Genomic DNA, 22,020 nt, shown 5'->3' on the forward strand with positions numbered 1-22,020 from the left:
TATTAATTGCGGACCTTCCCGTGTGCCAGCTGCAAGGCTTATGCGTGCCATGGGTTCGCCATCACTGTCCTAGGGTAGATCCCTAGGAGTGTATATGGATCATATGGGAGCTCAATTACCAGTTTTTTGAGGACTCTCATATTGTTTTTCATAAAGGCTGGACTAGACGGCACTCCCACCAGCAGTGAATAAGAAAGTTCCTTTCTCTCTACATCCCCCCAGCACTGCTTGTTCTCTTTCTTTGCGATGTGTGCTAATCTCTGTGGAGTGAGATGGTACTTCATAGTTGTTTTGATTTGTATTTCCCTGATGATTGGTGATATGGAGCATTTTTTCATGTGTCTTTTGGCCATTTGGATTTCTTCTTAGACAAAGTGTCTGTTCATTTTTTCTCTCCATTTTTAAATGGGATTAGATTTTTCTTTCTTGTAAAGTTCTGTCAGTGCCTTGTATATTTTGGATATTAGCCCCTTATCTGATGGGTATTGGTGACTAATTTCTCCCATTCATTGAATGGCACTTGTATCCTAGGCACTATTTTCTTTGAGGTACAGAAGCTTCTCAGTAATATTATTCCTATCTGTTTATCTCTACTTAACACTTGTTTGGAGAGTGCTGTTTCCTCTTTGAAGATGCCTTTAGTTTCAATGTCATGGAGTGTTTTTCCTATCTGTTGTTTCTATATACCCTTATGGTTTCAGGTCTGATATCAAGGTCTTTAATCCATTTGGATTTTACCTTCGTACATGGTGTTAGCTGGGGGTCTGAGTTTGCCTTTTTGCAAGTGGCGAAACAGTCGTGCCAACACCACTTGTTGAAGAGGCTTTCCTAGCTCCATTTTGGATTTCTTGCCCCTTTATCAAAAATTAAATGATTTTATGTCTGGGAACATTCTCTGAATACTCAAGCCTATTTCGCTGATCTGAGGATCTGTCTTTATTCTAATACCATATTGTTTTGATAACTTGCTTTGTAGTCAAGGCTGTCCTCTCTCACCACTCCTATTCAACATATTACTGGAAGTACTTGCTACAGCAAGTAGGCAATAAAAAGATATCAAGGGCATCCAGATAGGAAAGGAGGAAGTCAAGCTCTCACTGTTTGCAGATGACATGATAGTATATTTAGAAAACCCTAAAGACTCTACCAAAAAGCTTCTAGAAACAATAGACTCATATAGTAAGGTGGCAGGCTACAAAATTAACACACAGAAATCAATGGCCTTTTTATACAGCAATAATGATGGAGAAAAATGGACATTAAAAAAACAACCCCATTCACATTAGTGTCACACAAACTCAAATAGTTTGGAGTCAAGATATTTAAAGAGGTGAAGGACTTATACAAAGAAAACTACAAAACCCTGCTTCAAGAAATGAGAGGACACATGGAAATGGAAACACATACCTGCTCATGTATTGGCAGGATTAACAACATTAAAATGGCAGTACTCCCCAAAGCATTGTACAGATTTAATGCAATCCCTCTAAAAATACCCATGACATTCTTTAAAGAAGTGGATCACACACTGATATTTATTTGAAACAATAAACACCCACGAATAGCTAAAGCAATTCTTGGGAAAAGGAATATGGGAGGCATTACTGACTCTCATTTCTATTGTCTTTGGATATTATTGTCATACTATTTTTTAGTATTTTACAAATGAGTACCATCATTCTGTGTCTGCTCCTCTGGCTCTTTTCACTTACCATATCCATTCACATATGGACACATTTCATGGCTTCATTTTTTTCTAATGGTGGCATAGTATTTCGTTGTGTGGATATGCCATAATTTCTTTATCCACTCATCTGTTCTTGGTTTATTTCCAGACTATAGCTATTGTGAGTAGTGAATGAACATAGGAATGAGATGCCTTTTCTGCATTGTGGGTATTTTTGTTTTATTTGGCCAGACCTGGTGATGCTCAGGGGTTACCCCTGGTTCTGTATTCAGAAATCATTCCTGGTGATGCTTGGGGAATCATATAGTATTCAGGGTATTAAACACAAGTCAGCCATCTGCAAGGCAAATGACCTACCCAGCCTCCAGCATGCATTGTGTTTTTTATAGGGTATATTCTCAAGAGTAGTATTTCTGGATCAAATGGAATCTCAATTTCTAGTTTTGAATTCGCTCTTTCTTAGGGACTTGAGTCTTTTTTTTTATTTCCATTTTATTTTTGTTTTTTTTGTATCTGATTTGGCAGTACTCAGGGATTAATCCTTGCTCTGTGCTCAGAAATTAGGTCTGGTACTCTTGGAACCATAGGGATCGAACCCAGGTCAGCTGTGTTCACGGCAAATGTTGTACCTCTGTGCTATTGCTTTGGCCCCAAGCCTTTAGTTTTTAGTACCTTCAACTGATTGGGCAAAGCCTCACTCTGGAGATGATCTGCTTCCTTAAACTCTACTGATTATAATCTTATCTAAAAACATCCTTCAAATTAAGGGGCCAGAGGGCAAAGGGTGGTGGTATAGGAATGCACTCTGGGTCCATTGATGGAGAGAGGTCGACATTGGTGGTGGGAAGGCCCTGATTACATTGTATATCTGAAATTCAATTATGAAGGACTCTGTACATCACAATTGTTTCAATAAAATACAGTTTTAAAAAAAGGAAATAAAATCATCCTTTAAATTATAAGCAAAGAACTAAAACAAGGGATACAGCTCAGTGGGAGAGCACTTGCCTTGCCTATATGATGCCCGGTTTGATCTCCAGCACTGAACACTCTTAAAAAGAATACGTGAAAACTACATACATAGATTGCCTCAAATGTGTGAGGTTCTGGATTTGACTCTGGCACTACCCACAAAAAAAAAGAATAAGTGATTCTGGATATTTTATTAATTCTGATTATGGTGGTCTAACCAAACATGTAAGATTAACCATAACTGTCTTGTAAACTCCATGAAGACTGCTGTTTTCACTATAGGATTTCCTAAGTCTTTGATGTGTTTATATATATATATATATATAATATATATATAAATATATAATATATATAAATATAACTCTGGGCAGAAAATGCAGTCTCCAATTTCCCACCCTATTTAGCATTGAAAGCACTTGTTTGTAGACCCTGTGGTCAAAAGCTGTTCAACAATGGCAACCTTACTCTGAACTAGATAACTACCATCTATCCAGATTATACTGATTTGTCTAAGCATTTTTAAAGAGATATTTATAGCTATGATTATAATTCTGGAGTAGTTACCTAAAACTTGCTTCATAATTTGATGATCAAAAACTATTTAATTCAGGGACCGGAGCAATAGCACAGCAGTAAGGCATTTGCCTTGCATGTGGCTGACCCAGGATGGACCTCGGTTTGATCCCTGGCGTCCCACATGGTCCTCTAAGCCAGAAGTGATTTCTGAGTGCATAGCCAGGAGTAACCCCTGAGCATCACTGGGTGTGGCCCAAAAGCAAAACAAAAACAAAAAAAAACCCTATTTAATTCTAAGATAGGGCCGATCCTCCTATCCTCACCCTTACTTAATTTCTCTTTTTGTTCCACATCAGCAGAAAACAAATCTTAGAAAGTTAAGTGGGAGGAACATGTTCTATTTAAGAAAATACTGTCTTGAGGGGCTAGAACGATAGTTCAGTGGAGAGGGTGTTTGTTTACCTTGCACATAGCCAACTTGGGTTTGATCCCTGGCATCCCATATGATCCACCAAGGGACTGCCAGGAGTGATCCCTGAGTGCAGAGCCAGGAGTAGCCTCTCAGTAACCACAAGTATGTGCAAACCATTTCCCCCAGTCTTAAATCCAGAGCAATAGTATAGTAAGTAGCTAGGATGCATGCCTTGCACTAGACTGACCCAATTTGATCCTCAGCACTACATACAGTCTCCTGAACCCTGCCAGGACTTATCCTTGAGCACAGAGCCAAGGGTAAGTCCTGAACATCATTGGGTGTGGCCACAAAATAGAAAAAAATATTTTCCCTAGACCCTCGATGGAGGAGGGTTCTCGATGGAGAACCTATGGCACTCATACCAGCAGTGGTACTCGAAGGCCTTGCAGCTGGCACGCGGGAAGGTCCGCAATTAAGATATGCGGCCGGAGGCGAGTGTTTCGGTGTCTGCTTTGCAGCTGACCTGGCAACAGGGCTGGACTGGCCATTGGGAGGACTGGGCATTGTGCGGCAGTTTGGGCACTCGGGCTCAAAAAGGTAGCTATCACTGCCTAGATCAACCTCTTTCTTCTTTATGACTTTTCTAATATCTTTTTATTTCCTGTTTTTGCCTATGAAATATTTAGGTTTAGGAATTCTGGTGGTACATGTAATGAACCCTATACAGATAGGGAAGTATTAAAGTAGACTTCTAGAGTTAGGGATATGGCTCAGCAGCAGAGAGCTGGACTGCATGTGTGTCTAAGCCCTAGTTTTGGTCTACCCACCAAGGGTGAGAAAAAAAAAAGTTATAGCCCCTGAATGTCTCACATACACCGGTAAATTTGTAAAAGTTCATTATAAATGAACACAGCCTTACCACTGTGCTATCACTCCGGCCCCATAAATAAAGTCAAATCAACAAACTTACTAGTATTTCAGTGGGAACTGTGGACCTATTTTTGGTTAATGAGATGATCAGTGTCCCGGTCCATATTTTTGTCACTTTGTAACATGTGATGCAAGTATGCTTTAGTTAGTCTAGATCTGGTTGGAGATTTCAGATGTTTCATTCTGGAAAACATCTGTTCATAGACATAAGTGCTGCAAAGATGGTTTCCAGTTTTCATAACAGTTCCACTTCATTGATTTACTATACAGCATTTGTTGGTGGATGAGATTGTATATGGGTTTTGGCTGATAATGGTTATGTTTGTCCATTTCTTGGTTAATGATAGCAATTACTCCGTCTGTAGACCCCACCTTACTAGGAGCACCATCAGTTGCAACATTGCTAGTTTCGCCCAGTGCAGCTCTAAACCATTCACAGTTTTGGCAAACCTTTTCATAGATATCCTCTCCTATAGTTGAGCCTTTGATACTCTGCAATACAGCAAGCTCTTCTTTTTTTTTTTTTTTTTTTGGTTTTTGGGCCACACCCTGTGACGCTCAGGGGTTACTCCTGGCTATGCGCTCAGAAGTTGCTCCTGGCTTCTTGGGGGACCATATGGGACTCCGGGGGATCGAACCGCGGTCCGTCCTAGGCTAGCGCAGGCAAGGCAGGCACCTTACCTCCAGCGCCACCGCCCGGCCCAGCAAGCTCTTCTGTGACTTTGAAATAGTGATTCCTCCCATGAATAGCAATTAGAAGTTGTGCAGAATCATGAACATCATTGGTGTTATATAGTGCCAAGGAAAATTAGGAAAGATTTTTTGTGGAGTTGCAAATACTAATGCAAATTATCTATCATTTCTTCAATCCTTTGTGTAATTATAGATCCTGAAAGACTCACTGTACAAAATAAATTGGCCGTCTCTGAACATATCTCTTTAGCACAAACACCCAGCAGGTCAGATAAATGTCTCTGCTGGGCTGCATGTGGCTCATGGGCTTTAGTTTGAGGCTCCCTGGTTTTTGCTATTACAAATAATACTGTTATAAATACAGGGGAGCAAATAGTTTTTGAGTTAGTATTTTCACATTCTTATGTGCCTGGAAATGTTTCTACTGAATCTTAATATTTTGATTTTGTTTTATTTGGGGCCACACCCAACAGTGCTTAGCACTTATTCCTGACTTTATGGTGCCAGGGACTAAACCTGGGTCAGCTGTTTTCGGCAAGTTCCCTACCTATAGTATTATCTCTTGATAATTTTTTCAGTTTTTTACAGGAATCTTTGCAGCGTTTTCTGTAGAGGGCTCTCAATTTACATTCCCTCCACTGGGTATCATTGTTCCTTTTTTTTTAATTCTTGTTATATTTGTTTACTGTTTTTATTTTTTCAGGTTATTTTGGCTCCCCTGTAAATTCTCGGGCTAATCCTAGCATTGAGCTTGGGGGTTACTCCTATAGTGGTCACAAGATCATGTGGGGATTCTTAATATGGACCTCCAGCCTGCATATTATGCACAGTAATCCATTGAGCCATCTCCTCAATCCTTATTTCAGTCTTTTTGACTTATGCATTCTCATTAGTGGGAGATAATATCTCATTGTGATTTGTATTTTCCTAATTAATAAGGGATGTTGAGTATTTTTTCATGTTTGTGGACTACCACCCCTGGAAAAGTGGTTAGAATAGACTTTTAGGTGTGAGAGTGGTATGCAGATGAATTGAAAACATTGCTTAATATATTCTCAAATGAAGATTAAATGTTTATCTTGTTATATGTTATCAGGAGATATATACTCATTTTTTAAACCATCTTCTTCCTACTGTAGGGAAATCAGAGAGATATTTTCATCCCCTGCTTGTCTAATTGGAAGTTTTTTAAGAGAAAGGTAATACATAGTAAATTAAAGTTTGTTTAAAAATAGTGTATAGCATGGTAACTATAATAATAATTTGAAAATTGCTAATATATCTTAAAAGTTCTTATAAGAAAAATAATTTTACTATGTCAGGAGACATGTTAACTAGTTTTATTGTTATTTCATGGTACATATATGTAAATATCTTGTACATCTAAAACTAATGTAATATTTCATAGCCATTATATTGCAATGGAAAATACTTGAAAATATGAAAGTCAATTGAAGATAAAAATAATTAGCTAATCTTTTATCTTAGAAAATGTGAACTGTATGCAATATAAAGAAAACAAATCACTTATAACCCCTTAAAAATAATTACTAGACTTTGTATAGGTATACTTTTTCTGTATAGACACATTCTTTTACTAAAAATTTAGATTGTATTTGTTACGCTTTGCCTTGAACTTAAAAACATTTTTCTTGTTGCTCAGTTTTCTTGATACGCAGCATTCCTAAAACTTTTTGGTGTTTTGGGTCACACCTGCTGGTGCTCAGGGGAACATGTAATGCTGGGGATAGAACCTGGCCTTTAACATGCAAAGCATGTGCTCTCAGATGTATTTCCAGCTCTACCTGTAACATTTCAGTGGCTAATAGTATTCTGTGGGAAGAATGTGTCTAATTGGGTTGGGATATGGAGAGATAGTATAAAGGTTAGGGCCTTGCATGGGCTAACCCAGGTTTGATCTCACGCACCCCATAAGGTTTCCCCCTGACCAACAAAAGTAATTCCCGAGTGCAGAACAAGGAATAACCTCTGAGCACTGCCAGGTGTGATCCAAAAACAAAACAAAATTGTACCTTATTTATTTCATTATTGGTAGAGACTAAGATTATTTGAATTTTTAAATCTTATTGAAGAATGGCTTTACTTAATGTTTGTGAAACATCACTTAAGGGAAATCCCTGGGGCTAGAGAGAGTACAGTAATTAAGGTGTTTTATTTAAATTAAAGTGTGGTGACTTTATCCATATATACGTACATATATGTATGGCTAATTCTACCTTCATATTTTTTAGTTGTTGGTATTTTGGGGCCACACTACTTGTAGTCAGGCCTTCTCTCTCTGCTCTTTTTTTTAACCAATGACTCAAGAATCTAAATTTAATGTGTCATTCTGCCATTTTCAACTAGAGGTACCATTTCCCATCTCCAGCTTTCTCATATTGATTGGTACAGAGAAATAACCAGAACCTTTCAACCCAGAAAGAAGAGATTATAATAGGTGATAATGCTTTTTTTAAATGACTATTAACAGTACAACCATTCTATGTCTATCCCTCTCTGTTTTATTTTAATTAATATCTTTATTTAAACACCTTGGTTACAAATGTGATTGTAGTTGGGTTTTAGTCATGTAAAGAACACCCCCCTTCACCAGTGAAACATTCAGGGCTCACTCCTGGTAGTTCTCAGGGGATCTTATAGGGTGTTGGAGATTTGAACCTACGTTGGCCTTATATAAGGCAAAGAACCTTTCCTGCTGTACTATAGTTCTAGCTCCATGAGTTTTTTGGATTTTAGATATATTGTTGAGGTTTTCTATTGTAGTTATATTGAGCCAGATCATTTCAGTTATAGTATAAGTAGAGGGCAAATGTAAATATAATTATTTAAATGAAGCAAGCTTTTTAGAAAAGTAATATTTGTTGCTATCCAAAATTTTTTTTATGTTGTTACCATTGATGGCATTGAGTACAAAGTTACTGCACCCTGCCACCACCAAACTGCTCAGTTGCTGTCATCAGTGTCCATTAAACTAAGTTTTGGAAAACTTTACATTAAATGTTATTTCTTTTTTTTATTTACTTAGATATCTGTTCTAAAATTTATCTTTCACAGGACAGCTGAAGAATCAATGTCTATATATTTGGACATAAATACAGCAAGAAATGCTTTTAAGGAGCTTACCCAAAAGGATTGGATTACTAACACGGTAGTATTCTTCAGATTTTTTTTTACATTTTTTAAAATACAAACTATTTTATTCAAAGATCATGTCAGTAGTTGATCATAATACACTTATTTCCAGGTAAGTGGGAGAAAAATTCTTAAAAAATGAAAGAAAGAAAAAAATATATAATAAGAAAAAATATAAAACTTACTGAATCACACAATGAGGTTACTAAGTCATTGTCAGAAAGTTTAGTAAACTCATGGGGCTGGAACGGTGGCGCAAGCGATAAGGCGTCTGCTTTGCATGCAATAACCTAGGACTAACCACGGTTCGATTCCCCAGCATCCCATGTGGTCTCCTAAGACAGGAGCGATTTTTGAATGCATAGCCAGGAGTAACCCCTGAGTGTTACCAGGTATGGCTGAAGGAAAAATAAAAAAGTTGTTTAGTAAACTCTTATTGCTAATTCATTATTCTGTTACTTTGTGAATATTAGGTGGCTTAAAATACATTTTGGTGTCTAAATTGGTATATTTCTACAGGGATGTATTATTTTTTAAAAAACTGGAGTTGCCACAGTGTCTAGGAATTCTAGTCATTATTGATAATAACTGCAGCTTTTGTGAGGCATGTTTTCATTCCAGATTCCTTTTTTTTTTTTCTTTTTTTTTTTGGTTTTTGGGCCACACCCTGTGACGCTCAGGGGTTACTCCTGGCTATGCGCTCAGAAGTTGTTCCTGGCTTCTTGGGGGACCATATGGGACGCCGGGGGATCGAACCAAGGTCCGTCCTAGGCTAGCGCAGGCAAGGCAGGCACCTTACCTCCAGCGCCACTGCCCGGCCCCTCATTCCACATTCCTTTTGGCTTTTTCCTGAAAACTTATATTCTGAACTATGGCACTCAAGGAAATTGGGAAATCACAGGGGAATTGAGGAGAGTCAAATTGACTGTCCAGGGTGACCTAGCAGTGGTCCTCAAACTTTTTAAACAGGGGGCCAGTTCACTGTCCTTCAGACTGTTGGAGGGCCAGATTATAGTAAAAACAAAAATTATGAACAAATTTCTATGCACACTGCATATATCTTATTTAGAAACAAAATGGGAATAAATACAATATGTGGCCCGCGGGCCGTAGTTTGAAGACCCCTGTATGAGAGAATAATGGAAGAGAGTCTTATTGACTCTGTCCAGTGTGGTGAGAGGATAATGGGAAACCATGTTGGGTTTTGTTTGTTTTCTGTTTGCTCTGTTCTTTGGGATCCTGATAGATATTTCTCTTTCAAATATGAGCTGTAAGAGTGATAAAAGGGGGTAGAACCTAGTCCTCAGTACTGGAGGACTGTCTATTGCTTTTTGTTTGTTTTTGGCCCATACCCAGAAGCACTTGGGTTACTCCTGGCTCTGTGTTCAGAAATCACTCCTCGAAGGCTCAGGGGACTATATGGGATGCCAGGAATCAAACCCAGGTCCATCCTAGGTTGGCCACGTGCCAGGCAAGCACCCTACCACTGTGTTATCTCTCCAGCCCTCTTGTCTATTAGTTGGGAATCCATTGATCATCTGTTTAACTCTTGATCTCCTTTATCTATGAATATCCTCCTGCTGAGGATGGGAGACTGGGTGAGCTGGTTGTAAACATGGACTCAAACATGATCACAGTGAAATCAAATTCCAACTTCTATACTTGGTTGCAAACATTAACCCAAATCATATGGCAGGTTTTGAGCCTTTCCTTTTTTTTTTTTTTTTACTACAGATAACTACATGTCTCAAGGATAATCTGCTCAAAAATCTCCCATTTCATTCTCCACACCAAGAAGCTTTAGAAGTTTTCTTCCTTCTCCCAGAATTTCCCATGATGCATGAGTGTAACAACTGGGAGAGCCTGGTGGTTCCATTTGCAGAAGCTGTTTGTAAAATGAGTGACCAATCATCAGGGCTTCTGGGTAAGGCTCATGTCTTATATTTGAAAATGCTTGGCTATCCTCTTAGTGGGGATACGTGCCTATTAAACTTAGACAAATTTGGGGTCAGAAAGATAACACAGCAACCTAGGGTGTTTGCCTTGCACATGTCTGACTCAGATTTAATTCCTGTTATTCCGTATGGTCCCCCAAGCACTTCAGTAGTAACTACTGAGTGCACAGCCAGGGTATGGCCCAGATTAAAAAATAAATAAACTTAGACAAAACCTATTAAATAGTCACGTTTTAAATATTTTTACCATGTTATACAGGTACTGTAATACTGTGGTCCTCAAAAGAACCATATTGTTGAGGTACATTTTTTAAAGTTAATGGTATTAAAGTCATACATAGTAAATTTGTGCCTGCTTTTACTACGAAACGTTTTATGCACAAGTTGAGAAAAAAAGTACGATACTCCATATTTATACCTGACACTTTAGTCGCCTGTTCAGAATATGTTGCCATATATACTTTCTCCTTAGGTACATATTATTTCATTGAATTATTTAAAAGTAAGTTGAGGGATATATAACTAGCTCAGTAGGTTGAGTAGTCATTAATATCTGTGGTCTCCAAATACCAGGTATTAGTAGAATCAACTCCTGAGTATCATTGAGTGCAACCCCCAAACAAAAACAAAATTAGAAGTTGTGGGCTAAAGAGATAGCTCAGCGGTAGGGCGTTCGCCTTGCACACAGCCGATTTAGGATGAATAGTGGTTTGAATTGCGCTGTCCCATATGGTCTCCCATGCCAGATTTCTGAATGCAGAGCCAGGAGTAACTCCTGAGTTATGCCAAAAGCAAAATTAAATAAAGTTGTTGGTGTGACATTTTACTGTGATTCAGGAGTTACCACTTAGGAATGTACAATTCTACCATACTAAGTCATTATTATCACAGCTAATAAAATTCATATTGATATATAAGTTCATCAACATTTTGTCCATAATTAATAATATTGAGTTGATACATTCCACATTCAGATTTCTGTACTTGACTTTTCGCTCCAGTGTTTCATGGCCCCCTCTCTTCCCTCACCTGGGTTGCTATTGTATTGACCTAAGTCACACACCTGTTTGTGCTGTTTATATAGTTGCGCTGTACTTGTAGCACTACAAGTTTGCTGAGTTTGGGTGCTCCCGCACATGTGCTCTTCAGGCATCACATCCCTGGCTTCAAAGGGCTGAGGACAGCACACTGTTCTATTACACTGGGTGTCGAGAGCAGAGGTGCCTGGGACTGGCAGTGGGGCTTGGACTCAGAAAGCTTATAAGAATCTTGTCACTAAATTACTTCTCAGGCCCATTTTATGGTTGGGGCCGTGGCTGGACCAGGTTTGGGGACCACACTCATGCAGTGTTCAAGAGCTATTGTAATGAATCTGAGCTGTTAAATCCTTTGTTGGGTGTTTGTGAATTCATGAACAGTGCCCAGAATGAGAAATTACTTCCCATCCCCTTGTCCCCTTTCGGGGGGAGACCTTGGTAATATTTATCCGCAGCAAATAATAATCCACACAGACAAGAAGGTTAGGGTGTAAAAGATTGGGCGGGGAGGGAGAGGGAGGGAGAAGGGGGGTGAGAAAGGGGAGAGAGAGGAGTCCTCTTGCAGCCTGCAAACAGCTTTCTCAAAAGGACCCCTCTTCCCTGTCCATCAAGCTATTTATTGCCAACTCCACAGCGCCCCCACCTGAGAGGTCTAGGTGGGGCAATAGTCACAGGACAATCCTAAGAAAAATTTTTTTTTTTTTTTTTTGGTTTTTGGGCCACACCCAGCAGTGCTCAGGGGTTACTCCTGGCTGTCTGCTCAGAAATAGCTCCTGGCAGGCACGGGGGACCATATGGGACACCGGGATTTGAACCAATCACCTTTGGTCTTGGATCAGCTGCTTGCAAGGCAAACGCCGTTGTGCTATCTCTCCGGGCCCAGGAAATATTTTTATATACAACAATTCCAAGACTAATCTTAAAGAAACTTTTTCATATACTACAGGCTATTCCCTGTGTTTGTGCTTAAGAGTGATCCCGTTATGGACTTGGTACAGGGGAATTGAATCAGGGTCAGCAACGTACTGTGCAACTGCCTTAACATACCCTGAACTCTGGCCTTGTATTATAGCTTCTCAGAAATAAATGAAGGTTGTTTATTCAGATGAAAACCTCACATTCAGGGGCCGGAGAGATAGCATGGAGGTAAAGCGTTTGCCTTGCATGTGGAAGGTCGGTGGTTCAAATCCTGGCATCCCATATGGTCCCCTTAGCCTGCCAGGAGCGATTCCTGAGCGCAGAACCAGGAGTAACTCCTGATAGCTGCCAGGTATGACCAAAACAAAAGAAAATCTCACATTCAGTAGATTTATCTGGTGGTTTCCTCCTTTTTCTGCATTTCCAATTTGCAAGAAGTGGGGTTGGGCTTGAAAAGATTGTACATATATATAGTAAGTCATCATGGTGTTACTGATAGGTTCTTGGAATTAGAAATTCTAAGTGAAATGTATTAAAGACCTGCATGAAATATATTTTAAAAACTGCACAGTAGCTCATCAGGTTAAAATTTATGCCTGATGTGCACTGGGCCCCAATTCCCATTCCTGGCACTGGATGGCCTCTATAATACCAACGGATGTGGCTCTGGTGACCTTCAGAACTACTGAGGAAGCCCTCCAAAAAAAAAAAAAGTTCAGTCTTACCAGCAGCTAATCGGTAGAAACAAGGGCTAAGTTCTACTGCATCTCTTGTCAGAAGTAATTGCCTAAGCTTTTTTTAAATTTTTTTATTTTTAATTATGAGAACAATGATGCAAGAGGACAAGGTAAAGTTACAGTGAAAGAACAATCACCCATAAACAGAGTTCTCAGAAGAAATCCCCTTGCTGACGCCTAAATATTGAACTTACAGTCAAAAAATCATTAAGAAAAATAAGACAGAACCCATGTACAATTACTTTGTCCACAATTCCCCAGATTGTAGGACATTATAACATTTCTTAGCAGTACACAAAGCAACCTAAAGCCATGAGATTTATGTGACTCCTTAACTTTGAAGTCATAGTATTGTTATATATTCATGCACATACATATTAGTTTAAGTTAACATCAAAAGTTTAAGAGGTTTTTTTTTAAGGGTTAGTCAAAAGAGCACAGTAAAAACGGTGTTAAAGTGGCAAATATTGTTTGCATAGGCCCACCAAAATATGGGGGTCATAGAAAGGAATAGCCTTGATCTAAATACAAGGAGACCACTACCCCTGAAGTTTCCTGGCATAAGACCAACTCTAGGCTCCAGGCAAACTAGTTTATTCAATCCAAGTCATTGTCTGTAGTGCCAATACAGTTTTATTTTTCACGTAGTCCTATTGTTGGCATCAGGTTTCTGTATTAAAGATCCTGGAATCTGCACATCCTACATTGAAGTCAGGCTGGTGTGGAGTATCCTCTAGTTTCACCTCACAATTAAGGGACAATACAGCAAGCCCTGTCCAGTAAGCAGTTCATTGTTTATGTTAAGTCTTCTCAGTGTTAAGGGAAGTCTCTTTTGAGTAGATCGATGTCAGAGCAGCTGTAGGATCTTCCCTGGTAGAGGAATGCCTTCAGGTGATGTTATAGACAACCTTGGATATTTTGTAGATGTCTTCTCTAGATCAGGGGTGAATGGAGAATGTCCATTCTTCTGAGGCCTGTGCCAGGTATGCCTAAGCTTCTAAATAAAGAGCTCAGACACTTTATATTCAACAATGTGATATATATATATGTGTGTGTGTATATATATATATATATACACACACACACACATATACATACATACATACATACACTCAGTACCACTGACTCTTCTCATTCCAGTTCAGGGTCAAAGGTAGTTGCATTCTCTAGGTGTTTAGAGTGGAAAGAGGAACTCAGCCCTGGGTTTACATGCTGCCCTTCATTGAAAGGCCACATTTCACACTCCTTCACACACTTGAACTGGGCTAGCCAAGATTCTCCACTTCTGCTTTGCCCTATATTTGGGATGGGGTTGGGTGGGTGGGTTGAAACACATGAAAAAGCCTAATCATTGAAGAGAAAGTACAAATACCACTAAGGCTTCTTTCCTCCTCATTGGTATGAGCACAAGACTGCTTCGAATGAGGTATATAACTTGAAGGCCTGCATCTGTCAGCTAGGCCCCACAACCTTCATACTTGCCAGTGCTGGGATTAGGGCTTATGTTTGTCAAGTGTTAGACACAGAGTAGTCATTCAGTTTCCAAGGAAGAACATTTTTGGGCTTGATTTAACCTGCCTGAAATTGTAACTGTGATAAAGGCTTATCTTCGATTGACTTTTGTCTTAAACAGTGCTAAAAGTGTGTGTTTGTTTGGTTTTTGGGTCACACCTGGTGATACTCCTGGCTATGCACTCAGAAATCACTCCTGGCTTAGACTGTATATGGGATGCCAGGGAATTGAACCAAGGTCTGTCCTGGAGACGTCTTACCTCTAGTGCCACCGCTCTGGCCCTGTGGTTTATTTATTTTGATGTTAAGACTATTACTGATTTTTTTCTCCTCCTCCTGCTCCATCCTCCCTCCTCCCTCCTCCATTATTATTATATTTTTTATATTTTATTTAAACACCTTGATTACAAACATGATTGTGGTTGGGGTTCTGTCATATAAAGAGCACCTCCGGGGGCCTGGCGGTGGCGCTAAAGGTAAGGTGCCTGCTTTGCCTGAGCTAGCCTTGGACGGACCGCGGTTCGATCCCCCGGTGTCCCATATGGTCCCCCAAGCCAGGAGCAACTTCTGAGCACATAGCCAGGAGTAACCCCTGAGCGTTACCGGGTGTGGCCCAAAAACCAAAAAAAAAAAAAAAATAGAGCACCTCCCCCCCATCACCAGTGCAGCATTCCCATCACCAATGTCCCAATTCTCCCTCCTCCCCAGCCCTCCCCTGCCTGTACTCTATACAGGCTTTCTCTTTCCCTCATACATTCTCATTGTTTAGATAGTTCTCAATGTAGTTACCTCTCTAACTTAGCTCATAACTCTTTGTGGTGAACTTCTTGAGGTGAGCTGGAACTTCCAGCTCTCCTCTCTTTCATTTCTAAAAATTATTGCAAAAATGTCTTTCATTTTTCTTAAAACCCATAAATGAGTGAGACCATTCTGCATCTTTCTCTCTCTGATTTAATTTCACTCAGCATAATAGATTTCCATGTACATCCATGTATAGGAAAATTTCATGACTTCATCTCTTCTATGGCTGCATAATATTCCATTGTGTACATGTACCATAGTATCTTTAGCCATTCATCTGTTGATGGGCATCTTGCTTGTTTCCAGAGCCTTGCTATAGTAAATAGTGCTGCAATGAATATAGGTGTGAGGGAAGGGTTTTTGTATTGTATTTTTGTGTTCCTAGGGTATATTCCTAGGAGTGGTATAGCTGGATCGTATGGGAGCTCGATTTCCAGTTTTTGGAGGAATCTCCATATCACTTTCCATAAAGGTTGGACTAGACGGCATTCCCACCAGCAGTGAATAAGAGTTCCTTTCTCTCCACATCCCCACCAACACTGCTTGTTCTCATTCTTTGTGATGTGTGCCAATCTCTGTGGTGTGAAATAGTACCTCATAGTTGTTTTGATTTGCATCTCCCTGATGATTAGTGATGTGGAGCATTTTTTCATGTGCCTTTTGTCTATTTGTATTTCTTCTTTATCAAATTGTCCATTTCTTCTCTCCATTTCTTGATGGGATTAGATGTTTTTTTTTCTTGTAAAGTTCTGTCTTGTATATTTTGGAGATTAGCCCCTTATCTGATGGGTATTGGGTGAATAGTTTCTCCCACTCAGTGGGTGGCTCTTGTATCCTGGGCACTATGTCCTTTGAGGTGCAGAAGCTTCTCAGCTTAATATATTCCCATCTGTTAATCTCTGCTTTCACTTATTTGGAGAGTGCTATTTCCTCCTTGAAGATACCTTTAGTCTCAATGTCATTGAGTGTTTTACCTATGTGTTGTTGCATATATCTTATGGTATCATGCCTGATATCAAGGTCTTTAATCCACTTGAATTTTACCTTTGTAGATGATGTTAGCTGGGGGTCTAATTTCAATTTTTTTGCAAGTGGCTAACCAGTTGTGCCAACACCACTTGTTGAAGAGGCTTTTTTTGCTCCATTTAGGATTTCTTGCTCTTTTATCAAAACTTAGGTGATTGTATGTCTGGGTAACATTCTCTGAGTATTCAAGCCTATTACACTGATCTGAGGGTCTGTCTTTATTCTAATACCATGCTGTTTTGATAACTATTGCTTTGTAATACAGTTTAAAGTTGGGGAAAGTTATGCCTCCCATATTCTTTTTCTCAATGATTGCTTTAGCTATTTGAGGTTGTTTATTGTTCCAAAAGAATTTCAACAGTGTTTGATCCACTTTGAAGAATGTCATAGAGGGATTGCATTAAATCTGTACAATGCTTTGGGGAGTATTGCCATTTTAATTATGTTAATCCTGCCAATCCATGAGCAGGGTATATGTTTCCATTTCTGTGTGTCCTCTCTTATTTCTTGGAGCAGAGTTTTATAGTTTTCTTTGTATAGGTCCTTCACATCTTTAGTCAAGTTGACGCCAAGATATTTGAGTTTGTGTGGCACTAATGTGAATGGGGTTGTTTCCTTAATGTCCATTTATTCCCTGTTATTATTGGTGTATAAAAAAGCCATTGATTTTTGTATGTTAATTTTGTAGCCTGCCACCTTGCTTTATGAGTCTATTGTTTCTAGAAGCTTTTTGGTAGATTCTTTAGGGTTTTCTTAGTAGAGTATCATGTCATCTTCAAACAGTGAGAATTGACTTCTTCCTTTCCTATATGGATTCCCTTGATGTCTTTTTTCTTGCCTAATCGCTATAGCAAGTACTTCCAGTGCTATGTTGAATAGGAGTGGTGAGAGAGGACAGCTTGTCTTGTGCCAGAATTTGGAAGGGGTCTCAAACTCGCGGCCCACAGGCCCCTCCGTACAACATTTTGTGGCCCTGCCCTAGAGGAATCTTTTTTTTTTTTTTTTTTTGTTTTTGGGCCACAACCCACGGTGCTCAGGGGCTACTCCTGGCCGCCTGCTCAGAAATAGCTCCTGGCAGGCATGGGGGACCATATGGGACACCGGGATTTGAACCAACCACCTTTGGTCCTGGATCAGCTGCTTGCAAGGCAAACACCGCTGTACTATATCTCCGGGCCCGAGGAATCCTTTTTTGTTTTGTTTTAGTTGTTTGGGTCACACCCCTCAATGTTCAAGGCTTACTACTGACTTTGCACTCAAGGATCACCCTGACTTTGCCTCCTGCGGCCCCAGGTAAATTGAGTTTGAGACCCCTGATTTAGTGGGAAGGCTTTTAGTTTTTCTCCATTGAGGATAATATTTGCCACTGGCTTGTGGTAGATGGCCTTAAGTATATTGAGAAAGGTTCCTTTCATTCCCATCTTGCTGAGAGTTTTGATCAAGAATGGGTGTTGGACCTTATCAAATGCTTTCTCTGCATCTATTGATATGATCATGTGATTTTTATTTTTCTTGTTAATGTTGTGTATTATGTTGATAGATTTACGGATGTTTAACCATCCTTGCATTCCTGGGATGAAACCTACTTGATTGTAGTGGATGATCTTCTTAATGAGGCATTGAATCCTATTTGCCAGGATTTTGTTGAGGATCTTTGCATCTGTGTTCATCAGAGATATTGGTCTGTAATTTTCTTTTTTGGTAGCATCTCTGTCTGGTTTGGGTATCAAGGTGATGTTGGCTTCATAAAAGCTATTTGGAAGTGTTCCCTTTTTTTCGATTTCATGAGAGAGTTTTGCCAGGATTGGTAGTAGTTCCTCTTGAAAGGTTTGAAATAATTCATTAGTGAATTCATCTGGGTCTGGGCTTAGGAAGACATTTGATTACCTTTTTAATTTCATCAATACTGCAATGGTCCTCAAACTAAGGCCTGCGGGCCACATAATGTATTTATTCCCATTTTGTTTCTTCACTTCTAAATAAGATATATGCAGTGTGCGTAGAAATTTGTTCATAATTTTTGTTTATACTATAATCTGGCCCTCCAGCAGTCTGAAGGACAGTGAACTGGCCCCCTGTTTAAAAAGTTTGAGGACCCCTGATCAATAGTGATGGGGGTGTTTAGATATGCTACATCCTCTTTATCCAACTTTGGAAGGTTATAAGAGTCCAAGCATTTATCCATTTCTTCCAGGTTCTCATTTTTAGTGGCATAGAGTTTCACAAAATAGTTCTGATTACCCTTTGAATCTCTGCAGTATTAGTAGTGATCTCACCCTTTTTGTTTCTAATACGAGTTACCAAGTTTCTCTCTCTCCCTTTCTTTGTGAGTTTTGCCAGTGGTTTATCAATCTTGTTTATTTTTTTCAAAGAACCAACTTCTGCTTTCGTTGATCTTTCGGATTGTTTTTTGGGTTTCCACTTCGTTTATTTCTGCTCTCAGCTTTGTTATTTCCTTCTCTCTTTCTATTTTTGGTTCCTTTTGTTGAGCACTTTCTAATCCTATGAGCTGCGTCATTAAGCTATTCACGTAGGCCCCTTCTTCCTTATGTGTGCTTTCAAAGCTATAAATTTTCCTCTCAGTACCACTTTTGCTAAGTCCCATAGGTTCTGATAGTTTGTGTCTTTATTGTATTTGTTTCCAGGAAAGTTTTGATTTCCTCTTTGATTTCATTTTGGACCCACTGGTTATTCATTATTAGGCTGTTTAATTTCCAGGTGTTAAAGTTTTTCTTCTGTGTCCCTTTGTAGTTCACCTCTAACTTCAGAGCCTTGTGGTCAGTGAAGGTAGCCTGCAAAATTTCTATACTCGTGATATTATGGAGGTATGTTTTATGTGCCAGCATGTTGTCTATCCTGGAGAATGACCCGTGTACATTGGAGAAGAAAGTTTATCTAGGTTTCTGGGGTGGAGTGTTTTATATATATCTACTAGTCCTCTTTCTTCCATTTCTCTTTTCAGGTCTAGTATATTTTTGTTGGGTTTCAGTCTGGTTGACCTATCAGGTGTTGACAAAGCTGTGTTGAGGTCTCCCACAATTATTGTGTTGTTATTGATACCCTTTTAAAGATTTGTCAACAATTGTATTAAATATTTCTGGCCCCTCATTTGTTGCATATATGTTTAGGAAAGTGATTTCTTCCTGCTATACATATCCCTTGGTTAATACAAAACGTACATCTTTGTCCCTTACAACTTTTCTGAGTATAAAGTTTGCATCATCTGATATTAGTATGGCCACTCCAGCTTTTTTATGGGTGTTGTTTGCTTAGATGATTTTTCTACAACCTTTTATTTTGAGTCTATGTTTGTTCTGACTATTCAGGTGTGTTTCTTGTAGGCAGCAGAAGGTTGGATTGAGTTTTTGATCCATTTAGCCACTGTGTCTCTTAACAGGTACATTTAGTCCATTGACATTGAAAGAACTGTCATGGGGTTTAGTGCCATCTTTGTGTGAAATTTGATATGTCTGTTAGTCAGTCTTGTCTTAAAGTAGATCTTTCAGTTTTTCTTAAAAGGCTGGTTTTGAGTCTGTAAAGTTTCTGAGCTGTTGTTTATCTGTAAAGCCTTGTATACTTCCTTCAAACCTGAAAGTGAATTTGGCTGGGTGTAGTATTCTAGGCGAAGCATTTATTTCATTGTGTTTTGTCACTATGTCCCACCACTGCCTTCTAGCCTTGAGTGTTTCTTGTGACAGGTCTGCTGTAAATCTCAAGGATGCTCCCTTGAATATAATTTCTCTTTTTGATCTTACTGCTTTCAGTATTCTATCTCTATCTGTGGGATTCATCATTGTGACTGGGATGTGTATTGGGGTGTTTTTCCTGGGGTCTCTTTTAGCTGGTACTCTTTGGGCATGCAGGATTTGGTCACATGTATTCTTTAGCTCTGGTAGTTTCTCTTTAATCATGTTCTAGACCATTGATTCTTCCTGGAGATTTTCTTTCTGGGTCTCTGGGACTCCAATGATTCTTAAGTTGTTTCTGTGGAGCTTATCAAAGACTTCTGTTTTCATCTGTTCACATTCTTTGAGTAATTTTTCCATTGTCTGATCATTTGCTTTAAGGCTTTTTTCCAGTCTCTTCTGCTGTATGGAGTTGTTATGCATCTCAACTTCCATCACACTAATTCTGTCCTCAGCTGCTGTTACCCTGCTGGAGAGCTAATCTATTTTGTCAATTCATCTACTGAGCTTTTCAGACCTGTTATTTGACCTGATATTTCAGTTTGGAGTTTTCTGATTTCTATCTTCATATGCTCTTGATTCTTATAAGTGTTCTGTTCTATACTTTCTTGGAGTTCTGTGAACATCCTCCATATTTCTTCTCTAAGCTCCATATCTGAGAGACTAACTAGGTGGTTGGCGTTTTTGGATTCTCAGAATTGCCATCTTCATTTCATTGCCTGGTGTTGGCTTGCATTGTTTCACATTGTTACTCTTGTATTGTGGCCTTTTCTACATGTTGTGGTGGTATACATTGGCAAGTCTGCTAGTAGGGATGCTGAAGAAATCCAATCTCAGGCTGCTTGGAACAGCAAGGCCCAAGATGACCACAGAGCGCCTCTGACACCCAGCAGAAACGGCAGTAGTCAGTCTGTGTATGGCCTGACCCACATCTGAAGCAGGCAAGACTGCCAGCAGGAAAGCTGATGAAATCCAATCTCTTACGGCTGGAAACAGCATGGCTCAAGATGGCTTCTGCCCTATTACTGATTTTTATAAGCAATTGTATTCCCCTTTCCCTTCTCCCAAGTGATCGTTAAGGTAATTGAAGTTGCACATTCATGATTCAGGTTTACATATATGCTGGCTGGTTTACCCTCTTATGCTGTGTGGGCACACATTTCTTGGCTGCAAGTACTTTGTTTAGGGCTGCAGTTTCTTGTGCTTTGTATGGTCAGGTGTTCTAAAGTTGCACACTTGGTTTTGGTGCTGGGGAACACCTGAAAATCAAAGGCACTGGGAATCAGGTATAGGATTGACTTCAGGTTTGAGAGACAGCACTCTTTGAATCCTCAGCCCCGGAAAGTTTTTCAGAGTTAAGACTCAGACTAAGAAAAATCTCAAAGAGCTGGTATGCTGTCTGACATTCTTAAGGCTCCAAGTTCAATCTCCAAGTACTGTTTGTGACCCTTGAGCACTGATGAGTGAGCATCGTGGCCATATAAGGTTCTTGTGATTCTAAGAAGCTCTATACCATAGGACCTGGTTATTAAGCTTTCTAGCCTGCACAACTAGGCTAAGTGTAGCTGGCAATTCCCCCTAAGGTCCCTATGCACTGCTAAGGAGGCCTCTACTCAAATAATACTGGAAGTGCAAAGAAGTTTTGTGTTCTTAATTCCTTTATTTTATTTTATTTATTTTGGGGTCACAGTACATTGGGATTAATCCTGTGTCTGCTAGGAAATCACTCCTGGGAGTGTACACAGGACCCTATGTTGAATGAAGGATTAAACTAGGGTCAGCTGCATGTAAGACATCCATCTTAACTCAAAACTATCTCTTCAACCCTGCCATGTGCTTTTGATGAGGTGGGGGAAGTTGGCCCCACTGCAGACTGTTCCTTACTCTGTGCTCAGGAGATCATATGTGATGTTGAGGATTTGAATAATGTACTCAACTCATTAAGGCAAACACCTTAACTCCACTATTCTCAGCCCTCAATT

The 22,020-nt window shown here is 39.5% G+C and overlaps 1 protein-coding gene across 1 annotated transcript in view; it reads left to right on the forward strand.

The window, feature by feature from the left end:
- HERC5 (HECT and RLD domain containing E3 ubiquitin protein ligase 5) overlaps nucleotides 1–22,020 on the forward strand; it is a 67,251-nt gene that overhangs the window by 23,505 nt on the left and 21,726 nt on the right. Inside the window, 3 exon segments of the mRNA XM_049789890.1 lie at nucleotides 6,353–6,412; nucleotides 8,289–8,382; nucleotides 10,101–10,290. Coding sequence (XP_049645847.1) covers nucleotides 6,353–6,412; nucleotides 8,289–8,382; nucleotides 10,101–10,290 — 344 coding nt within the window.

Source organism: Suncus etruscus, chromosome 16, assembly GCF_024139225.1.
Source record: "Suncus etruscus isolate mSunEtr1 chromosome 16, mSunEtr1.pri.cur, whole genome shotgun sequence".
NCBI classification, from domain to species: domain Eukaryota; kingdom Metazoa; phylum Chordata; class Mammalia; order Eulipotyphla; family Soricidae; genus Suncus; species Suncus etruscus.